Genomic DNA, 18,905 nt, shown 5'->3' with positions numbered 1-18,905 from the left:
ATATGGCCTAAATAACTCTTTTTATGCAGTATTTTCTACATTAAAATTAGTAGGGTTCCCCCGCCCAGAGTTCTCCTGTGGCACAGAAAGTTAAGGATCTGGTATTGTCATTGCAGTAGCCTGTGCCACTACTGTGGCACAGGTTTGATCCCTGGCTGGAGAACTTATGCATGCTGTGGGCATGGCCATAAAATGAACTTGTAGATTTTTGTTCAAAGAGATCAGTTGTTTCTAATGCCTTAACTGGAAATGGTTTTCACTGTGATGGGATAAGGGCAGACAATTCTGTGTTCATCTGTGGATCCATTGGTTCATGGCAGTTTTCACTAGCAACTTTACTTAAAGCTAATGCATTACCTTTTAGATCCGGCTACATAATGTGTTTTGGGCAGGGGAGTTAAAAGTTTGAAACTGGTTCTTTTCATTTTCAGTAGAGAGGAATTACGATTATATGTCATTATCATCAATACCCTTTAAAAGGAAAGCTGACATATTGTTTGTTTCCAGAACAAACCTGAGATGGGGTGTGTGTGTATGTGTGTGTGTGTATCCTTTGAAATTAAGTGTATGTGTCTGGAGTGGCCTCACTGGAGTCCTGTCCTGCATTATCAGTTGCTGGCAATAGTGTCAGTATGTCATGCCTGGCAGGTTAGCAGGTTTTGGCAGAGGAAATGAAACCTAGTCAGTTACTATTGAGATTTATAGTAGACCTGCTATTGCAGGAAGTGGTGAAAAGTTGATTGATAGTTTGAGACAAAACTCTACAGCAAGAAACAGGATGTATGCTTTCTATTTATACCCAGTTTTCTTTTTCCTACTTTTTGGGCTCCTTTTGCACTTTGTTTTGGCTATTTCATAAGGCTGTGGTTCCTCCCACCCCTGCCTTTCCCCCCCTAAACTGTCACCAAATAAAAAATAATTGAGGAAATTTTATATCAGCTTAGCCATTGCAAAGGCATGTACTCTCAGCTGTTACTATTATTCTTTCATGGTATTTGGATTTACTGTAACTTGTCAGAAAGCAGTCTTTAATTAAAAAAAAAAAACCTCCAAATATGATGTTATTTCACATATATAAACAGAATGGAAGGTCTTTCTTTTCTTTTCATTTTTTTTTTAAGTTACATGGCAAGATTACATTTCCAGAAATTTTCTAAGAAAAACTTGTGTTGAGTATGATTTTATTAAAATACGACGTGAATGTGATCTAGCATGTGTCTTAAATCCTGATTCCTTCACCCTGTAACAAATCTTAACAGGTAAGAGTTCTTCACTTGATTATAAAATATATACTGTAAGTACAACTGGTAACCCAGCATATGTGTTCATTGAGTATATCCACATGTACCTGGTTTTTGTAAGCATTCTGGTTAACGAATAATGTCATTTGACAAGGCTTTTTGACATGAACTAGCCTGGTCTATTTTGAGTGTGACAGTGAAAAACCACTAACTGCGTTAAATGAGGTGCTTTCTGAAATGGAAAGGCCATTACAGAGTTAGAGTCTAGAATTTATAAGGAGTGACTTAGAACCAACTCTAATTGTGCCAGTGTTTGAAAGAACAAAAAGACTACTCTTTCATGGCTTAATATATTTCTCCAAAGGAATAATTTCCTTTTCTGTGAACAGTGATTGCTAAGTTATCTGTGTAAAATAGAATAGAAACAAGGCCAACTTTCATTCCTCAAACTCTTGGGTCACATTCTACACCAGTGATATTTTGAAATTTTTAATCACTTTTTACTTTAGCATTTACCTTGCCTTGAGTTAAGAATGCTCCTTCTGTAAAGTTTCTGTCAGAACTTTAATATCAATTTGGGGAACTAGCCACCTTGAGGTAGTAAAATTGGGATAATAAGAAAGAGAGATGAATCAGGGTGTTGAGGAATGAAAAATCAACATATCCATTTTTTACACATATTGTATAAGTGGGTCACCTTAAACATAATGTAGTGCTAAAAGTGAGAAACAGACTTTCCCCTGAAGGGTAAAAGTTCACCTCTGCTGGTAATAGCGCCTGCATTTCTGTTTGGGTCACATGACTCATCCTTACCACTTTTGCCTGTCTATTAAGAGTTGATGCTTTTTATTCCCAGTACATATGAGGTAGTCTTTCTGAAAAGAGCCAAGATTATAGGTAAGGGGCTTTGAGGTTCCATACTTACACTGTTATAAATGACAGATGTAATATTTTTATAGTAGACAGTAAGACGCAAATAGTTTTAACTTGAGTAGATGTATCTACTATATTCAAATTTTTTTTCCCCTCCCAATTCTCCAACCTCTGTAGTTAAAGCTTAGATGTATCCTTGATTTAAGATGTCTCAGCCAAAGAAACCATCCTAGTTTCTTTGGAGAATTCTGGGCCTTGTGCAGAATCACAGCTTGCTCCTTTAGAAGGTGTTGAGTGGCATCAGATGGGGAAGGAGTCAAGAATGTGGCCTTAAGACGGGAACCTTTTCAAAGCATGAGCATTTGTGGGAGGCCCTGTGGCAGAGGGGAGAGTGCTAGGGCTTAGGGTCATGGGCTTCCGGTCCTGACAGGGCCTTGTCGGCTGAGCCATCCCCTCCCAGGCCTCTTAACCTCTCCTGACTTCTGTTTTATTATCTATCACATGGGATAAAAATGAAGCCAATTCCCAGGGTTGTCATTAGGAGCAAGCGTGGTGATGTTTGCGGGGTGTCATTCTTCATGTATTGTCGAAAGTATTTATCATGACTGTAGAAACTGTGAGATGTATGGTCACCAACATATAAAAGCTTCTATTTAAAATTTTTATTTTGCATATTATAACTTAATAAGAGGCATTCTCTTCTTTCCCTGAGTTCATTCCTCTTTATTTCTTAAAGCTGTGTCTCATTACCGAGAGAGGAAGGACTGTTTTTATCAAGAAAGACGGCAATGAACTGACTAGTCCTTAGGCCGGCCGGGCCTTGCAGCAAGGATATTTTAAACTGGTCCACCAGCTCCGACCAGCCTGATCCTTGACCACTGGTAGCCAGGGTTTTAGGACGTGTGGTGGACATCATCTATAGCCATCTTGAACAGGTTATGTTGCACCCATCTTAGTTCATAACTGTGCTTTTAGAGATGCTTCAAACCACCTGGAGTTCACCCAGAGTTATAGCCCTTGGTGAATCATTATTCAACTCCAGCAAATCTCATTTGAGTTTTCCTCTGTACTCTGGGCCATCTTTCCTTGTCTAAGCTCTGGCAGTTTCCGCACTGAAACATAGGGTTTTCCTCACTTCAGAGAAAGTTGAGCATCCATGATGACAGTTGTCCTCGTCCCACTCACCCTGGGACACCACTGCAGTGGAGCTTCTGGAGAGCCTGGGGGTGGGGGTGCATCCCAGCAGGAAGTCGTTATTACACTAAGTATTTTGAGACAAAGGGGTCTCAGGTCCGTCCAAGCACTTAGATGAAAATCCCCATCCATCACTTCAGCTCTACTGAAACCAAGCCTCATTTCCCCAATATTATGGGATAGACTGCACTTTGATGACTGAATTTATCCTGTGAATTCACCTCATCCAGTTTGTCTCAATCCACCCATTTAATCTTTGGAGCTAGGGAAACACAGGAGCCACATCAGCACGCTTACTGTTTTCACTTACTGCTGCTTTTTTTTTTTCACTTGTCACATCAAATCTTCCTCTCTGGAACAACAAAGATGTAGTTTTTGGAGAACTGCTGTGTGCTATATGTTGCTTCAAAAACAAAACAACTAAAATGCATCCAAGTTAATGAAAAAGTTTATCTGTTCATTATAATGTAATGTGTATTTAGCAAAGGTATCCTCTGAAATGGCATGAGGTGGTTTTCTGGTAAAAATAAGAAACATCCCATGATGCTCTCTGATACTGCCTTTTTTCTTTTTTAGCTAAAATTTTTGACTAGGTATTACATTCAGATAGGTTTAAAAATGAAAAATATGTGGTGAAAAGTCTCCCTCTCACTGTCATCCTCCATCTTCCTGGCTCCTGCAGTGCCCATTCCACATAAAAGCTTGTGCTTTCTGTAGCTCTCCAGAGTTCATGGAGAAGTAAGTGTACAAATAAAAACATGTTTTGGGAGTTCCCTTAGTGACTCAGCAGTTAACCAACCTGACTAGGATCCATGAGGATGTGGGTTCGATCCCTGGCTTCACTCAGTAGGTTAAGGATCCAGCGATGCCGTGAGCTATGGTGTAGGTCAGATGTGGCTTGGATCTGGCGTTGCTGTGGCTGTGGTGAGGCCGGCAGCTGCAGCTCCAATTCGACCCCAGCCTGGGAACTTATATATGTGGCCCTAAAAAGCAAAACAAAAAAATTTTTATTTCTTTACTTTTTTTTTTTTTTTTTAACCTAAAAGGCCGCATATACCTATGGCAGGCCTTTTGCTGCTGATGAACCATGTATCTGGGTTAGCCCCTGGAAATCCTCTGGTTACATTGCTGTAGACTCTTCTTCGAATGGATATGCCATAGCTGATCTTACCCGTGCCTTGTTGATGGACATTTGGTTGGTTCTTATTTTGAAGTATTAAAAACAATGCTGTGGTAAATAACTCTGGACCTGTGTTGTGTAGCATATGTGTTTAATTTCCAGATGTGGTTTTGCTGCATCAGGAATATGTATGTTTTCAATTTTGAAAGTTAGTGCCAGATTCTCCTTTATAAGGATTGTAGCTCTTTACTCTCTCACCAACAGTGTATGAGAGCGCCTCTCCTCTACAGCCTTGCTGGCAGGGTTACTAAATGTTTGGATTTTTGCCAATCTGATATATAAAAAATACATCTCAGTATGATTTTAATTTGTATTTCCCTTATTTGACTGAAGTTGTTGAACATCTTTTCATACATTTTAGTCATTTGTGTTTCTTTTGGTGAGCATTGTCTGCTTGTGTCTTTGACCCCTTTTTTTCTGATGGTTATCTTTTTTTTTTGGTCTTTTTAGGGCTGCACCTTCAGCTTATGAAAGTTCCTAGGCCAGGGGTCACATCAGAACTGCATCTACTGGACTACACCACAGCCGCAGCAATGCGGGATCCGAGCCACATCTATGACATATACCACAACTCACAGCAACACCAGATCCTTAATCCACTAAGTGAAGCCAGGGATTGAACCCACATTCTCATGGATACCTGTTGCCTTTGTTTCTGCCGAGCCACAACGGAAACTCCTAATATCTCCATTTTTAAGAACTCTATTAGAATTAGGCTTTGCTTGTGTGATATAAATTGCAAAATTGCAAATATTTTTCTCAATTTTGCATTAGCTTTTTGATTTTTATTATGATTTTTCTTTTGCTTCACAGAAATTGTTGTTTTTTATTGTTTGATTTATCATTCTTTGCCTTTCTTTGTGGCTTCTGGATTTTGAGTCATAATTAGAAGAGCCTTCCTCACTTTAGGGTCGTAAGGACATCTCCTGTGTTTCTTTTTCTTTCTTTTTTTTTTTTTGTCTTTTGTCTTTTTAGGGCCGCATCCGAGTCATATGGAGGTTCCCAGGCTAGAGGTCTAATTGGAGCTGTAGCTGCCAGCCTATGCCACGGCCACAACAACGTGGCATCTTAGCCGAGTCTGTGACCTACACCACAGCTCATGGCAACGCTGGATCCTTAACCCACTGAGCAAGGCCGGGGATTGAACCTGTGTCCTTATGGATGCTAGATTAGTTTCCACTGAGCCATGACGGGAACTCCTATGTTTCCTTATAATACTTGGTTGATTTTTTTCCATTTACATCTTTGATCTCTTTGGGGACTTAACCTCATGTGCCATCTGAAGTATGGATCCAGCTTTATTTTCTTAGCTCTTGAATCTGTGGACCCTGTCGTTCCCAGGCCAGTTACCAAATAGTCCTAATATTTCTTCTTAAAATGGTTTTCAAGGTCCAAAAAGCTGTCAGCTCTCGCAGACGCCTTAAGGGAAGCATCCCTAACCAAGGCCCAGCTGGGATTAGAACTGGAAGAACTGGAAGCAGCAGCACTTCTAGTCCAGGAGGAAGAAACTGCATCAACAGCAGGAGCCCAGTCAGTTTCTGGGCAGCAGGAGGCTGCCTCCAGTTCTGACACAAGCGATTCAGAGGAATCAGACAGCACCTTCTCATCTGAGACTGACGACTCAGACTCTGAAGAAGAGGAGCCCAGAGACAGTGAATCTGGGGCAGTAAATTCCTTGCTTGGTCCCTTTGTTGAGAACAGCCATGCTGCCCTGCTCCTTGACAATGGTTTGATATGCAGAGACAAGGCCCCTCCGAAGTCTGATGTCTGTCAGGGACAGCTACCTGCCCCTTCCCTGGCTCCTGGAGCATCTGGGCCCCTGATCCAGGAGCTCGGAGAACAGCTGGAGACTACAGTTTACATTTCCGAGCCTGAGGGCTCCACTGCTGGAAAGCAGGGCAGCATTCAGGAGAAAGATGGCCAGCAGACGTTAGAGGATTGACTCTGCATGGTTGCATTAGGTTGTGTTGGTTTTTATCATTCAATTAGAATTCTTCACTTTCACTTTGTACTTCTTAATATCTATAACATTGTCAGTGAGTTAATGTTGATGCCTGTTGAGTTTCATGTTGCACTTTTAAAAATAAAGTTCTAAAGTTTTTTTGAACTAAAGTGCAATTAGTATTTGAAGATGAAAATAATAGTTCTGTCAGAATCTCTAGAATGTAGAACCCATTCATATTTTGAACTGCTTTCCCGAGAAACGCTGCACATACCTAAAGTGGATGGTGTGAGAAGTGCTGGAAAGGCATGAATGCCAAATGAAACCAGTACAACCTCAAGATGCTGTACTCATCCCCTTTGTTACCCCTCTTCCACCCCTAACCCTGCATGCCACCACCCCTATTCCCCAGGCAAGCGTGATCTGCTCTGTCACTGTACAAAACTTTGCATTTCCTAGGATTTAATATAAATTGAACTGTGTGACATATACTCTTCTTCTTCTTTTTTTTTTTTTTTTCTTTTTTGGCTGGCCTGCAGCATATGGAGTTCCCAGGCCAGGGATCAGATCCCTATACCACAGCTGTGGCAACATCAGATCCTTAACCCATTGTGCCAGGCCAGGGATCAAACCTGTGTGTCCTGGCACTGCAGAGACACCATCAATCCTGTTGTACCACAGAGGGAACCCCCATATACTCTTCTTTATCAGGCTTATTTCATTCAGTAAATATTGTGAGATTCATTGATGGGGCATGTATCGAGGATTTTTGTTTTTTTCCCATATCTGAGTGGTATTTCATTAAATGGACATTTGGGATGTTTCCAGCTTTCAGGCTTCTTACAAATAAAGCTGTTATGAACATTTGTGTGTAAGTCTTTGTGTGGACATATGCTTTTATTCCTCATAGGTAAATATCTAAGAGTGGAATGATGGAGCCGTCTGAAGGTGTATGTTTAACAGTTTAAGAAACCGCCAAAGTGGCTGCACCGTTTACACTCAGAGTAGCAGCACTGACATTTCCACTTCTTTTTGATTCCTGTCATCACTTGGTACAGTCTGTTTTAAACATTTTTTACCATTTCAATAGGTATGAAGTGGTATCTCCTGGTTTTAATGTGCATTTTAAGACTGGTAACATTGAACATCTTTTTATGTGCATATTTGTCATCCACATATCTATGGTGATGTGTCTGTTCAAATTTCCTGCCAATTTTTTAAGCTGGGTTGCTTTTCTTATTTTTGAGTTTGGAGAGTTGTTTGTAAATTCTAGATACAAGTCCTCAGATGAGTCATCCTCACATGCCTGGTCCTTTTTGCTTGGATGTCACACATTGTGAATTTTATCTTGTTGGGTGCCAGATATGTATTCTTATCAATATTCTTTAGCTTTGGTTGGATATGCAGTTAAATTCCTAGGAAAAGGTTTGATTCTTGTGGGTCTTGCTTTTGCAGTTTGTCAGGCAGGTCTGGGACAGTGCTTGGTCTCAGACGAACTGTTTCCCAGTCCTAAAGAGAGATTTTCCCAGGCCTCAGGGATTATGAATTTTCAGTCCAACTGATAGAAACAGACACCTGTGTGAGCACCGAGCACCGGTCCCTGTAACTTTCTCACGGCTCTTTCCTGGCCTCACGTCCATGCTCTCCTCAGTAGGTACTCAGCCCTCCCTAGACGTTGGGGCTTCTCCTCAGCTTGCTCCTCTCCAGTACCCTGTCCTGCAAGCCCTCATTTCCCCCATCTCCCCAAGCCCCCAGTTCTGTCTCCTGAACTCCGGAGCCCCCTAGGTTCTTGACTCTGGACTCCAGAGCCCCCTGGCTTCTTCCTGGGGTGCCCTCCCTGTGCAGCCTGGGCAGTCTTCCAAGGCAGTCGGTGTGGCCATTCTGCAGCTGCTAGGCTTGGTTTTCCACCCCTTGGCACCACTGTCTTCCATTGCCTGATGTCCAGTGCCTTGAAAACCATTGTTTCATGTATTATGTCTGCTTTTCTTTTTTTGGTTATGTCAGAAAGGAGAGTAGATCTGGTCTCTGTTACCGCATCCTGATTGGAAACGTATGTCTCCATTAATATTTTAAATGTGATTTTTCCCACTTGGGCATGAGCTCCTAGGGAGCAATGTCTGTGTGGTATCTTGTTACCACGGAATCATCAGTGCCTGTATTCTCAGCGCTCCATAAATATTTGTTGAATGAGTGAACAAATGAAATAAACCAATTTGCTTTGGGGAGGAAATGAAATCTGATATGTATTCATCTCAGTAGCATTTTTATTTCGGGAAAGGGTATGATCCCTTTTACTCTGGGTCTATATGGGTTGCGAGTATTTGCATTTCCACTAGAAATTCGAGTTTGTATTAACAGGGAGGTTGGGGTGACTGGGCCATTTGACACGCCTGTTAACTCCTGAACACTGGAACAGCTTTCTTAGAATGTGTTCAAGACTTTTCTCAGGCTCCCCGGAGAGCTTCAAAATCCCTATGACCATTGAAAATGCATTTTTCCTCAGTAACACCTGACCTGAAGCCAGTTTGAAAATGCATTATCTATTACTCCCCTCATTGACTCCTACTAACGTCAAGTTGAGCAAATCCACTCTCTAAAAATTTAAAGCCATGGAAATGTCTCCAGCAATGTCTGTCCTTCCTTAGGAATCTCAACAGGAGCTGCTTGGGTGAGGCTTGTCATGGGTGGAAAAACCTGTTACTCTCTTCCTCAGAAATGAACAAACATGATCCTTCCTGAACATCCTCAAAGCAAGAAACTGACTGAACAACTCTCATGAGCTTTTTTTTTTTGTCATGAGTTTTAAAGACAGCCTTAATTTTAGATTCTGTGTCTGCAGCGTTCCTTTCGCCCTCTTTGTTCACAGAGGGTTAAGGCTTTGTTGTATCGCATTACCCCGTCTTTGTTTGAGATGATTTAAGAACACTATACCATGTCTGTAACCCCAAACACATCCAAAGGTGCTCCCTTTAATATCTTTTTAACTAGACAACCTGCCAGCCAACTCGTAGGATCTTCTATAACCATACATGTTTCCTGAGAACCTGGGTGATGGAAACAAAAAATGTGAGGGGAAGCACAAGGAGGAGGCCTCAGCAACGGCTCAGTGGGAAGAACCAAGCTTTGGGGCTGACAAGACAAAGCATGGAGTTCAGAGCCCCAGAGCAGTGCAAGCAACCCACCAGGAGGTATGCTAGCCTCCAAACTTTTCCCTTCATCCTGGAAATGGGAATAGAACTATTTTCTAATCTTATAGGATGATGAGACTGTATGTTCAAAACACTTTATAAACTGGGAAGTATTAAAACAGCACAAAGGCTTATTGTCTCACTTCCCAGAGCTGCACGGGGCTCTTTTCACCTATCTGACAACAGGTTGCTGGGGGAGCCAGGACTTGGAAAATAAGAGGCCCATTTATCACTTCCAAGACATGCTCATGGTAAAAGTCTACACAGTTCAGCAGATTAGATACAGATATTAATTATATCAGTTGAATCACGGCCACCTCTTCTGGGTCGGCATTAGCACTGACCTATTTTTCTATGTTCTGTCTCTCTCCCATTATCCTTAAAGAACGATGAAGGGCCTTGCCGTGGGCATGATCAGTTTTAGGTGCCAGTGACTACGGTGTTATCTTTCACTGGCACAGGGTTAATTTACAAACGAGACAGGGCTGCCCCCTACCACATTCTAAATTGGTTGAACAGCCGGGGGGCGGGGGGTTGGTTTTCACACCTGCTAGTGAAAAATCCATTTTGGATGCACAGATCAAATTCTGTTACCAAGAACTAGGCATAGGAGAGAGAGAGGGTGAAGTTTTCTTGGCCATAAAACTATAAAATTCTTTTAAATCAGAGGGGACTGCTGGGTATCTGTTTTGTTATAAGGTGATTTTAATGTTGGATCTTTTAAGTAGAAATTGATCTATACAGTCAATGGTGACAAAAGAGACACCTCTAAAAGAAATGGAAATGAATTAAAGACAATATAGGAAGGACACTCTAGGCAGCTTTTGAGTTGCCCCTCTATGTAAAAAACCGACTCTTCAGAATGTATTAATTATAAAGTCTTTGAAGATGCAGAAATCCTCCTGTATAAAATGATCTGTAATGTAATGTCACTGCATGTCAGGTAGACTGAAGTTCAAGCTTCATAGACACAAATCTCTGTGACTATTTGGCTGGGCTTCCCATGAAAGCCAATCAAAGATGGCAAATGTTTCCTTAACAGGATTCCATCTAAATCCTTGACGGAATTTTTGTTCAAGATTGGCTGCTCCCTTTCCTGCCTGTTTTCTGAGTGTGTTATATACAGTTTCAATCCATACCAAATGAAGGAAGCATTGATTAGATTTGATTTAAGGCCACAGGTGATAAATGTGGCTGGAAATTGATTCATGCCTCTCAAGTGACTGGGGCACAGCCATCCACAGTTGACACAACTCTTGTCTCAAGGCTGGAGAAAACAAACAGGGAAACACATGTCAAACAGATAAATGACTTTGCTGTTTTGAGCTCTCCTTGGAGGCCATTTGTTTCCTAGATAAGGAAGACTGCTCTCCAAAGTCACAAAAAGATAAGCTGGAGGAAAAGGATGGATGTAGAATCGGACACCTAAGCACTGGGAAAAAAACAAACAGAAAGGATGTACCTCCCCGAAGACTTTTGCTACACGGATCTGATTTCCTTTCCCCTCACATATACTGGAAGCAGCCATTTGGCCACAGGAGCCTCAGTCTTAGCTGGGCCCACGCGCTGAAGTCTTTGCTTCTGGTATTTTAAGTATTCGAAGTGGTAGGCTGTTCTCTCTCAAGCTCTTTCCAGGGGGACATTCTCCGAACTGCTCCTGCTGGAGTGAGCTTTCGGGAGGGAAGCAGCAGGAACAGCTGAGCGACTTGGGAGCCCCGCTGCCTGAAACTCCATCTGGCCTGAAGTTCCAGCAGTTTGACACCAGCCCAGAGACCCCCGGTAAACAAGAGTCCTGTTACAACCCAGGGCCTCCCGTGGAGCCTCACTCCTGTACTCAGTCCTGTATTTGCTGTCTTTATGTTTCCCTCCATGCTATGTTTTCCCACCTTGTCTGCTCGTGCACTGCTTTATCGTCTCCCATGAATTTGCACAGATTTACATTTCACCCATCCTCAAGGTCCCATGCAAATGCCACCTCCTCCAGGAGGTCACCCTTTATTCTTCCTACTGGAAATAATTTCCCTCCTCTGAACTCCTGCTGAATCAGGGCCAGGTGCTGCAGAAAGAGCCTAGAATAGTCCAAGGAAAGCCAAAAAGATTGGAGTGGAGAAGAGAGATTCCGACCATGGTATCCCCTGGCGCAGTGGGTTCCAGAATTCCATATTCAGGGAGTTCCCCTTGTGGCTCAGTATCAGCTAGTATCCATGAGGACAGATTAAGTCCCTGCCCTCACTCAGTGGGTTAGGGATCCGATATTGCCGTGAGCTGTGGTGTAGGTCACAGATGTAGCTCAGATCCCGAGTTGTTGTGGCTGTGGTGTAGGCTAGTAGCTGTGGCTCTGATTTGACTCCTGGCCTGGGGCCTTCCATATGCCACAGGTACGGCCCTAAAAAGCAAAATACACACATACATACATAAAACTGGGAGTTCTCTGGTGGTCTAGCGGTCAGGACTCCACACTTTGACTGCTACAGTCCAGGTTCAGTCCCTGATCTGGGAACCGAGATCCCACATCAAGCTGCTGCATGCTGTGGCCAAAACAAAAATCAAAAAACCCCACCAAAATTAGAATCATGCACTATGTAAGTTACATATCCATTTTTTCTCTCTTAACATGAGGTCAGCAATATTTTTATAATTCACTGAAGAATCTCCAAAGATAAGGCTTTTTCACAGCTGCACTGATGTGGTCTTATTGCAGTAGAAGAGATTGCTCTCAAATATAAATTGGATTAATTGGAATTTTTTTCTACTGTATAGTCTATTTGCCAAGCATAGGGGCCTAGATTCTCTAGGTGCTTCCTTGGCAGCTACCCTCAGTTGTACAACTGTAGCCTAGTGTGTTTTATAGAAAGAATACCCTTGTATTAGAAAAGAGATGGGATTTTCATAGCAGCTGTCACTGTGGAGCCACTACATGGTGCCAAGCTCTGTGCTAGGCTTGTCTTGTCCTAAGCTTGTCAAACAGGGCCTGTCACCCCTTCAGTCCTTCTGTAGGCACAAATTAGCCAATGAAGGGCGTTCTGGATATGTTGATCCCTGTGGCTCTGTTCTTAGGTGACTGGATTGGGGTTGAACTTGACCCAGGGACAGGCTGTGGGATCTGCTGGTCCAGAATGCTTTACCAAAGCAGAGATTCTGTATTTTGTCAACACACTTGGACCATCTGAGAAACTTTAGAGAAATACTGCTATCCAGCCTTCTCTGCAGACAATGGAATCACACTCACTGGGGGTGTCTAAACAGGCAAGAAGTGAGATAATGAGATGCATGCTCTCAGAAGCAGCACTGGGAAATGCACACAGTGGAGAAAAAATACAGAGGAGAGGGTGAAGACGGCAGCTGGTCATGGAAAAGAGAGTGGCTGGCCCGGATAAGGATGCAGACACGTGGAGGTGTTAAGACACAAGAGCAGCCTTGGATTCCTACACCACTTTCACCAGTTCCAGTTCTATTAGGCTTGACCCTATGCCTATGTTTACTTTTGGATATCAGAAGGCATCCATTTTCCTTATTGATCATCAAATCAGAGGTCTTTCTTCAAGTAACAGGAAGCCTGACACAACTGCTTCAAACTGTAAAGAGGGTTTATTCATGGTAGAAGTCCAGTGGCTAGAATAGATTTCAGGAGAGGCTTAACCCAGCTGCTCATCTTGTGACCAAGGCCCTGTTTCTTGGGTTTTGTCTGCTCTGCCACTCTCAATGTTGACTTCATCCCAATTTGCTGTCCAAAGGTGGCTACCCCTGCAGCTACCTACTTTTTTGTTAATATCCCCCTGAAAAGAGAGTATTGTGTTCTGGCACCCCTGGTAAATGTCTTAAGATTCACTCTGATTGAATCAGCTTAGGGAAACTGAATCATTCACTGAAATGTGCTGGGGGGCTTTGTCTCAGTCAAGTGGCCATCCCTGGAGTGGGGTAGCCAGGGGAAAGTCAATTCAATTCTCCCTCCAGGGACAACCTGCAGGGGAGGGTGGTGAGCTGATTGCTTCAGGCTGCCACACTTTCCAGTTGACCTCAGTGTTTGTTCTGGAGCCACACTTTTCTCAGGCTGCTTCCAGGGGCTAGCGCTGGGCCATTGCTGCCCAGCGTGGGACTCTGCTCACAGGCAGTTTTTGTTCTGGACTCCCCTTTGCAGCTCTGAAATTTTCTCAGGCTACTGACCCTGTGGGTTTTTCCACCACGTCTTCCTTCTCCCCATTCCATCATGTGTGCCCGTGTGTTTTCCGCTAGAGGCCCTCTTACTACTCCTGTTTCCTCTCCTCTTTACCCTTCACACAGGATCCATTTGTCATTCTCTCTTGGCTTCTGCTTCCTACAGGACCCACCTGACATACTTTGGTTATCCACCTGTACCTCTGATTTCACAAAGGTGCTCAGCTCAAACATACTTTGGCCCCAGAGGGGCACAAACTATCCCCATTACTTATACAGAAGAGACCAGTGTTCCGGGATAAGTAAATTGCCTTATGTCACCCAGGCAGCAAGGGGCAGACTTGGATTCCAAACCGTATCTTCTCTCTGCAGCTTGGGTTCTTTGCAGCCTTAGGTACAGTCCCCGTGGAGCCCGGTGAGGTGGCCTGAGTCCCTCAAGTTCACCTGGCTCCTCGTGGGAGAAGAGGGTGAATCCCAGTGTGTGTCCACTCCAGTAGGTTTTTCTTGACTTCTTCACACCTGGGGGACATGGGCTTTTGGTGGAGATCGTCACTGTCTACCGCGCAAACTGCCGGACGACCCGCTGCCACTCGAAGCCTGGGGACTTGATAAGTGAGCAGTCAACATGCATGTCATCCGTGGCGCATAACTCATTCTGGCATGGTGTTTAAAAAGAAAATGCAAAGTCACGTTACTGGAGAGGGCAGGAAATTCAAAGCGCGGCAGCAGGCAGGCGGCCCGCCACCCAAAATGCGCTCGCGTGGCCCCGGCTCCCTCCGGGATGGGCTTGGGTGTGAGCGCCGAGGTTCGGCGTGCCTCACATCAATGAGGATGCCTGTCCTCCGTTACGCGAGCCCACCCCCTCTAATCCGCCGCATTGTCCACTGACGTGTCTAATTATGTGTCTTACAACCGCAGAACTCACCCAGAGCAGCGGGGCCCTTCTGGCGGAATGAAGAGGATGATCGCTCCATCTGTTCCTCAGGCGCGGACGGGAGGTGGATGAGGGGGCGCGGGCGGGGGCGCTGCCCGACTGCGCTTGCGCGCAGGCGGGGGCGGGGCTGGAGGGCGGCCGAGCGCAGGTGCCTGGAGAAAGGGGATCCCAGCGGCAGGTGCAGATGCCAAGCTCGCCACGGCTGAGTATATGTTTAATTACAGTCGACGGAGGGGGCTGTTTTAGTTAAGAATTATAGGAGGCAGGTCAGATGGAGTTCTGAGGCGAGCTCGAGAAAGTAGCAGGCTGGAAGCTACCGGGGAGGGGAGACATCTGCGTCTTTAATTGGGGGTGGCACGCTCAGGATTGCCTGATATGTAAAAATAATCACCTGGGACACCGGGAGGCTTTAATAGAGAAGTCGCAGCGCCTACTGCCCAAGCTCACTAAATTATTGTTTGGCGCGAATCAGATCCTTAAATCCAAGCATGTTTCATTCCCCTCCCAATATTTCTGTGTGCAAGGCGATCTGGCTTTAGGAGACGTTGGAAGGATCACCCGGAGAGGAAGGCACCGAGAAGACAGAAGTAGGCTCTTTTTGGGAACCAAATGCCGGTATAAGCTTTATTCTTTGCAAAGTGCTTTCCTCTCCGTTGCCTGTTTTTGAACAGGGGCAGGCAGATATGGGCCCTTTTGAAGTCGAGGAAGCACAGAGGCGCTCAGGCTTTCCCACGGGAGGACACCGTGAGGCAGGACCTGAGGACTCAGAGAGTCACCGAAGTTCGCAAAAGAAAGAATGAACAGGAGCTGGTTAAGGAGACCGAGGCTGGGGTGGGAAGAGCCTGTCTGGGTGGAGGGATGTGATGAGTGAGGAAACCAGATTACTCTGATGCCTGAGACAGAGGGGGAGGGTCAGCCAGCCCACTGGACTGGGATGCAACCCATGGAAAGTCACATCCATTTGTAGACCCAGACTCAACTTTGTGGCACGTTTAAAAAGAAAGAGAGAGAAGAAAACCCAGTATTCAAAATAATTGAAAAGCAGTTGAATAGTATAGTCCCTGGTGAATTTCCTTGTAATTACAGACTAAATCATCTCCCTTCCTCTTTCATTATCTTCCTCTGTCACTCTTGCAACTTAGCCTTTGCCCACCCCCAGTCTAAGAGTCACCTTTCCCCTCCAAACTTCCCCACCTCTATCCTAGATTCTTCCCTGCCCCCAAGTTTCCTTCCTTTTTCTTTCTACTTCTGCTTTCTGTGGCTGAGATTTTGATCCTACAGCACCCATCTTTCAATATAAATTCTGCTCACCTTGTGGCCCTTTCCTTAGATGATTTAGGTCAGGAGTCTACAAACTAGACCTCACATAGGGCCAAACCCACCCCATCACTTATTTTTAATGTACAGCACATTAAACTGAGAATTAAAAAAAAAAAATGTTTTGTTTTGGCTGCACCTGCTGCGTGCAGAAGTTCCTGGGCTAAGGATCTCATGCCCCAGCAGTGACCTGAGCCACTGCAGTGACAATGCCAGATCCTTATCCCACTGCACCACAAGAGAACTCCTAAAAATGTTTTAAAATGGTTGAAAAGAACTTGTAGAATTTTTTTTCTCATTGTATGTTATATCTCGTTGTATGTTTCCCTACATAATAGCCTTGAATTTGCCTCTTGACCTACAAAGCCTGAACTATTTTACCATTTGGTCCTTTCTGGAAAAAGTTTAGGAGAAGTGGGATAGGGATACTTATCCCGTAGCATTTTTTGTTTGTTTAGTTTTTTTCGTTTTGGGCCATTCCTGCAGCATATGGAGGTTCCCGGGCTAGGGTCAAATCAGAGCTGCAGCTGCCAGCCTACACCACAGCCACAGCAACATGAGATCCTAGCCACGTCTGTGACCTGTACCACAGCTCATGGCAATGTCAGATCCTTAACCCACTGAGTGAGGCCAGGGATTGAACCCGCATCCTCATGGACACTATGTCAGGTTCTTAATGCTCTGAGCCATGATGGGAACTCCTCCAGTAGCATTTTGGGCGCCTGACCCAGGGCTTCTGGGGTTTTCCAGGCCCTCCTGGGAGAGGCTGTGAAGGAAGCAGGAATGAGAGAGATAAGGCTCCTGCAGGCCAGTCTGGAAGGACAGTAATCTGCGGGAAGGGGATGGAGGCTGCTTTCAAAGGAAACCCATCGGCAATTGTCATGGGGCCAGCCAGGGTCACACTTGTTTTTCCAGGCTGAAGAGTGACTTAGAACCATCTCATCATTCCTGGGCTTAGAAATGGTGGCATTCTGCTTCAATATTGTCTTTCCAAAACCTGTGTCCTGGGAGTTCCCATCGTGACACAGTGTAAAGGAACCTGACTAGTATCCATGAGGATGTGGGTTCGATTCCTGGTCTCACTCATTGGGTTAAGGATGCCAGATAGACAAAAAGACACCTTCCCTACACTGCCCAGGAGTTCAGGTGGTTAGAGGAAGATGACTAGTATGAAAGGCTTTTTAAAATGCTCAAAAAAGAAGATAGGATAAGGTGCCAAAAAAGGATCACGAAAGGGACACAGATTTTGGGGTTTTTTGTTGTTTTTTTTGTTTTCTGTTTTGCTTTTTAGGGCCACACCCGAGGCATATGGAAGTTTCTGGGCTAGAGGCTGAATTGGAGCTACAGCTACTGGCCTATGCCAAGTCACAGCAACGCTGGATCCTTAAACCATTTCTGCCCCGCTCTGTAATAATAGCACTCAGTCCTTGTCTGTCTAAAGGGCTGTCATTACTCTCTAGTCTCACTGCAGAAGTAGACCCATAGCAGTAAAGCAAATCACAATAAAATGAAATATGTCTGTACTAAGTGTAGAGCACATGATACTTAACTGAATTCTTTTTTAATTTTTATATTTTATTGAAGTAAAATTGATTTACAATGTTGTGTTAGTTTCACGTGTACAGCGAAGTGACTCAGTTATACATACACACATATACATATATCCATTCTTTTTCGGGTTCTTTTCCCATATAGGTTACTACAGAATGTTGACTAGAGTTCCCTGTGTTATACAGTAGGCTGTTGTTTATTATCAGTTTTTTATGTAGTAGTGTGTACCATGGTAATCCCAAACTCCTATTTTATCCCCCCCCCATCTTCCCCTTTTGGTAACCCTAGGTTTGTTTTCCAAGTCTGTAAGTCTGTTTCTGTTTTGTAAATAAGTATCGTTTGTATCATTTTCTTAGATTGCACATATAACTGATATCATATAACAATTGTGTTTCTCTGTCAGACTTACTTTACTTAGTATGATAATCTCTAGGTCCATCCATGTTGCTGCAAAATGGAATTATCCTGTTCTTTTTTATGGCCGCATAGTATTTCATTGTATGTATGTACCACATCTCTATCCATTCCTCTGTCAATGGAATGCTTCCATGTCATGGCTATTGTAAATAATGCTGTAGCGAATATTGGGGTGCATGAATCTTTTTGAATTATAGTTTTCTGCAGATATATGCCCAGGATTGGGATTACTGGATCATGTGGTAGTCTTATTTTTAACTTTTTAAGGACGCTTCATACTGTTCTCCATAGTGGTTGTACCAATTTGCATTCTAACAGTATAGGAGGGTTCTCTTTTCTCCACACCTTCTCCAGCACTTATTATTTGTAGACTTTTTGATGGTGGCCATTCTGACTGGTGTGAGGTGATATGTCATTGTAATGTTGATTTGCATTTCTCTAGTAATTAGCAATGTTGAGCATCTTTTCATGTGCTTTATGGCCATCTATATGTCTTCTCTGGATAAATCTGCCCAGTTTTTTATTTATTTTTTTTTAATATCGAGCTATATGAGCTGTTTCTATATTTTGGAGATTAATCCCTGTGGGTTGCTTTGTTTGCAAATATTTTCTCCCATTCTGTAGATTGTCTTTTTGTTTTGTTTATCATTTCCTTTGCTGTGCAAAAGCTTGTAAGTTTTTTTTTTTTGTTTGTTTGTTTTTTTGTCTTTTGTCTTTTTTTGTTGTTGTTGTTGTTGTTGTTGCTATTTCTTGGGCCACTCCCGTGGCATATGGAGGTTCCCAGGCTAGGGGCAGATTCGGAGCTGTAGCCACCGGCCTACGCCAGAGCCACAGCAACGCGGGATCCGAGCCGCGTCTGCAACCTACACCACAGCTCACGGCAACGCCGGATCGTTAACCCACTGAGCAGGGG

At 43.8% G+C, this 18,905-nt stretch overlaps 1 protein-coding gene and 1 long non-coding RNA gene across 14 annotated transcripts in view; one reads left to right on the top strand and one right to left on the bottom strand.

Annotated features, from left to right (window-relative positions):
* SHQ1 (SHQ1, H/ACA ribonucleoprotein assembly factor) overlaps positions 1 to 18,905 on the top strand; it is a 287,083-nt gene that overhangs the window by 100,824 nt on the left and 167,354 nt on the right. For 2 of the 13 annotated variants that reach the window (XR_014823531.1, XM_084989026.1), the window contains 2 exons: positions 5,878 to 6,188; positions 6,391 to 7,294. The exons of 9 other annotated variants lie outside the window; for them this stretch is intronic. Coding sequence is in view for 3 of the 4 variants with exons in the window: in XM_084989026.1 (XP_084845152.1) it covers positions 5,878 to 6,188; positions 6,391 to 6,422 (343 nt within the window). In the remaining variant the exon portion in view is untranslated. Of the gene's footprint in view, positions 1 to 5,877; positions 7,295 to 18,905 lie in introns of those variants that run through there. 2 more of the 13 variants (XM_084989030.1, XM_003132324.7) reach the window with 1 other exon arrangement.
* On the bottom strand, positions 10,302 to 14,777 carry LOC146397388 (uncharacterized). The gene is made up of 2 exons (XR_014823540.1): positions 14,699 to 14,777; positions 10,302 to 14,428 (listed from the first exon to the last, which is right to left on the bottom strand). It is a non-coding gene; the product is annotated as an uncharacterized LOC146397388 (long non-coding RNA).

The sequence above is a fragment of the Sus scrofa genome, chromosome 13 (genome assembly GCF_054392235.1).
Source record: "Sus scrofa isolate SSC_HxYL_T2T_F1_AM1 chromosome 13, Sscrofa_HxYL_maternal_Yorkshire_Landrace_v2.0, whole genome shotgun sequence".
Taxonomy (NCBI): Eukaryota; Metazoa; Chordata; class Mammalia; order Artiodactyla; family Suidae; genus Sus; species Sus scrofa.
Note: the sequence above shows the minus strand (reverse complement) of the source record. Positions and strands in the feature narration are given on the sequence as shown.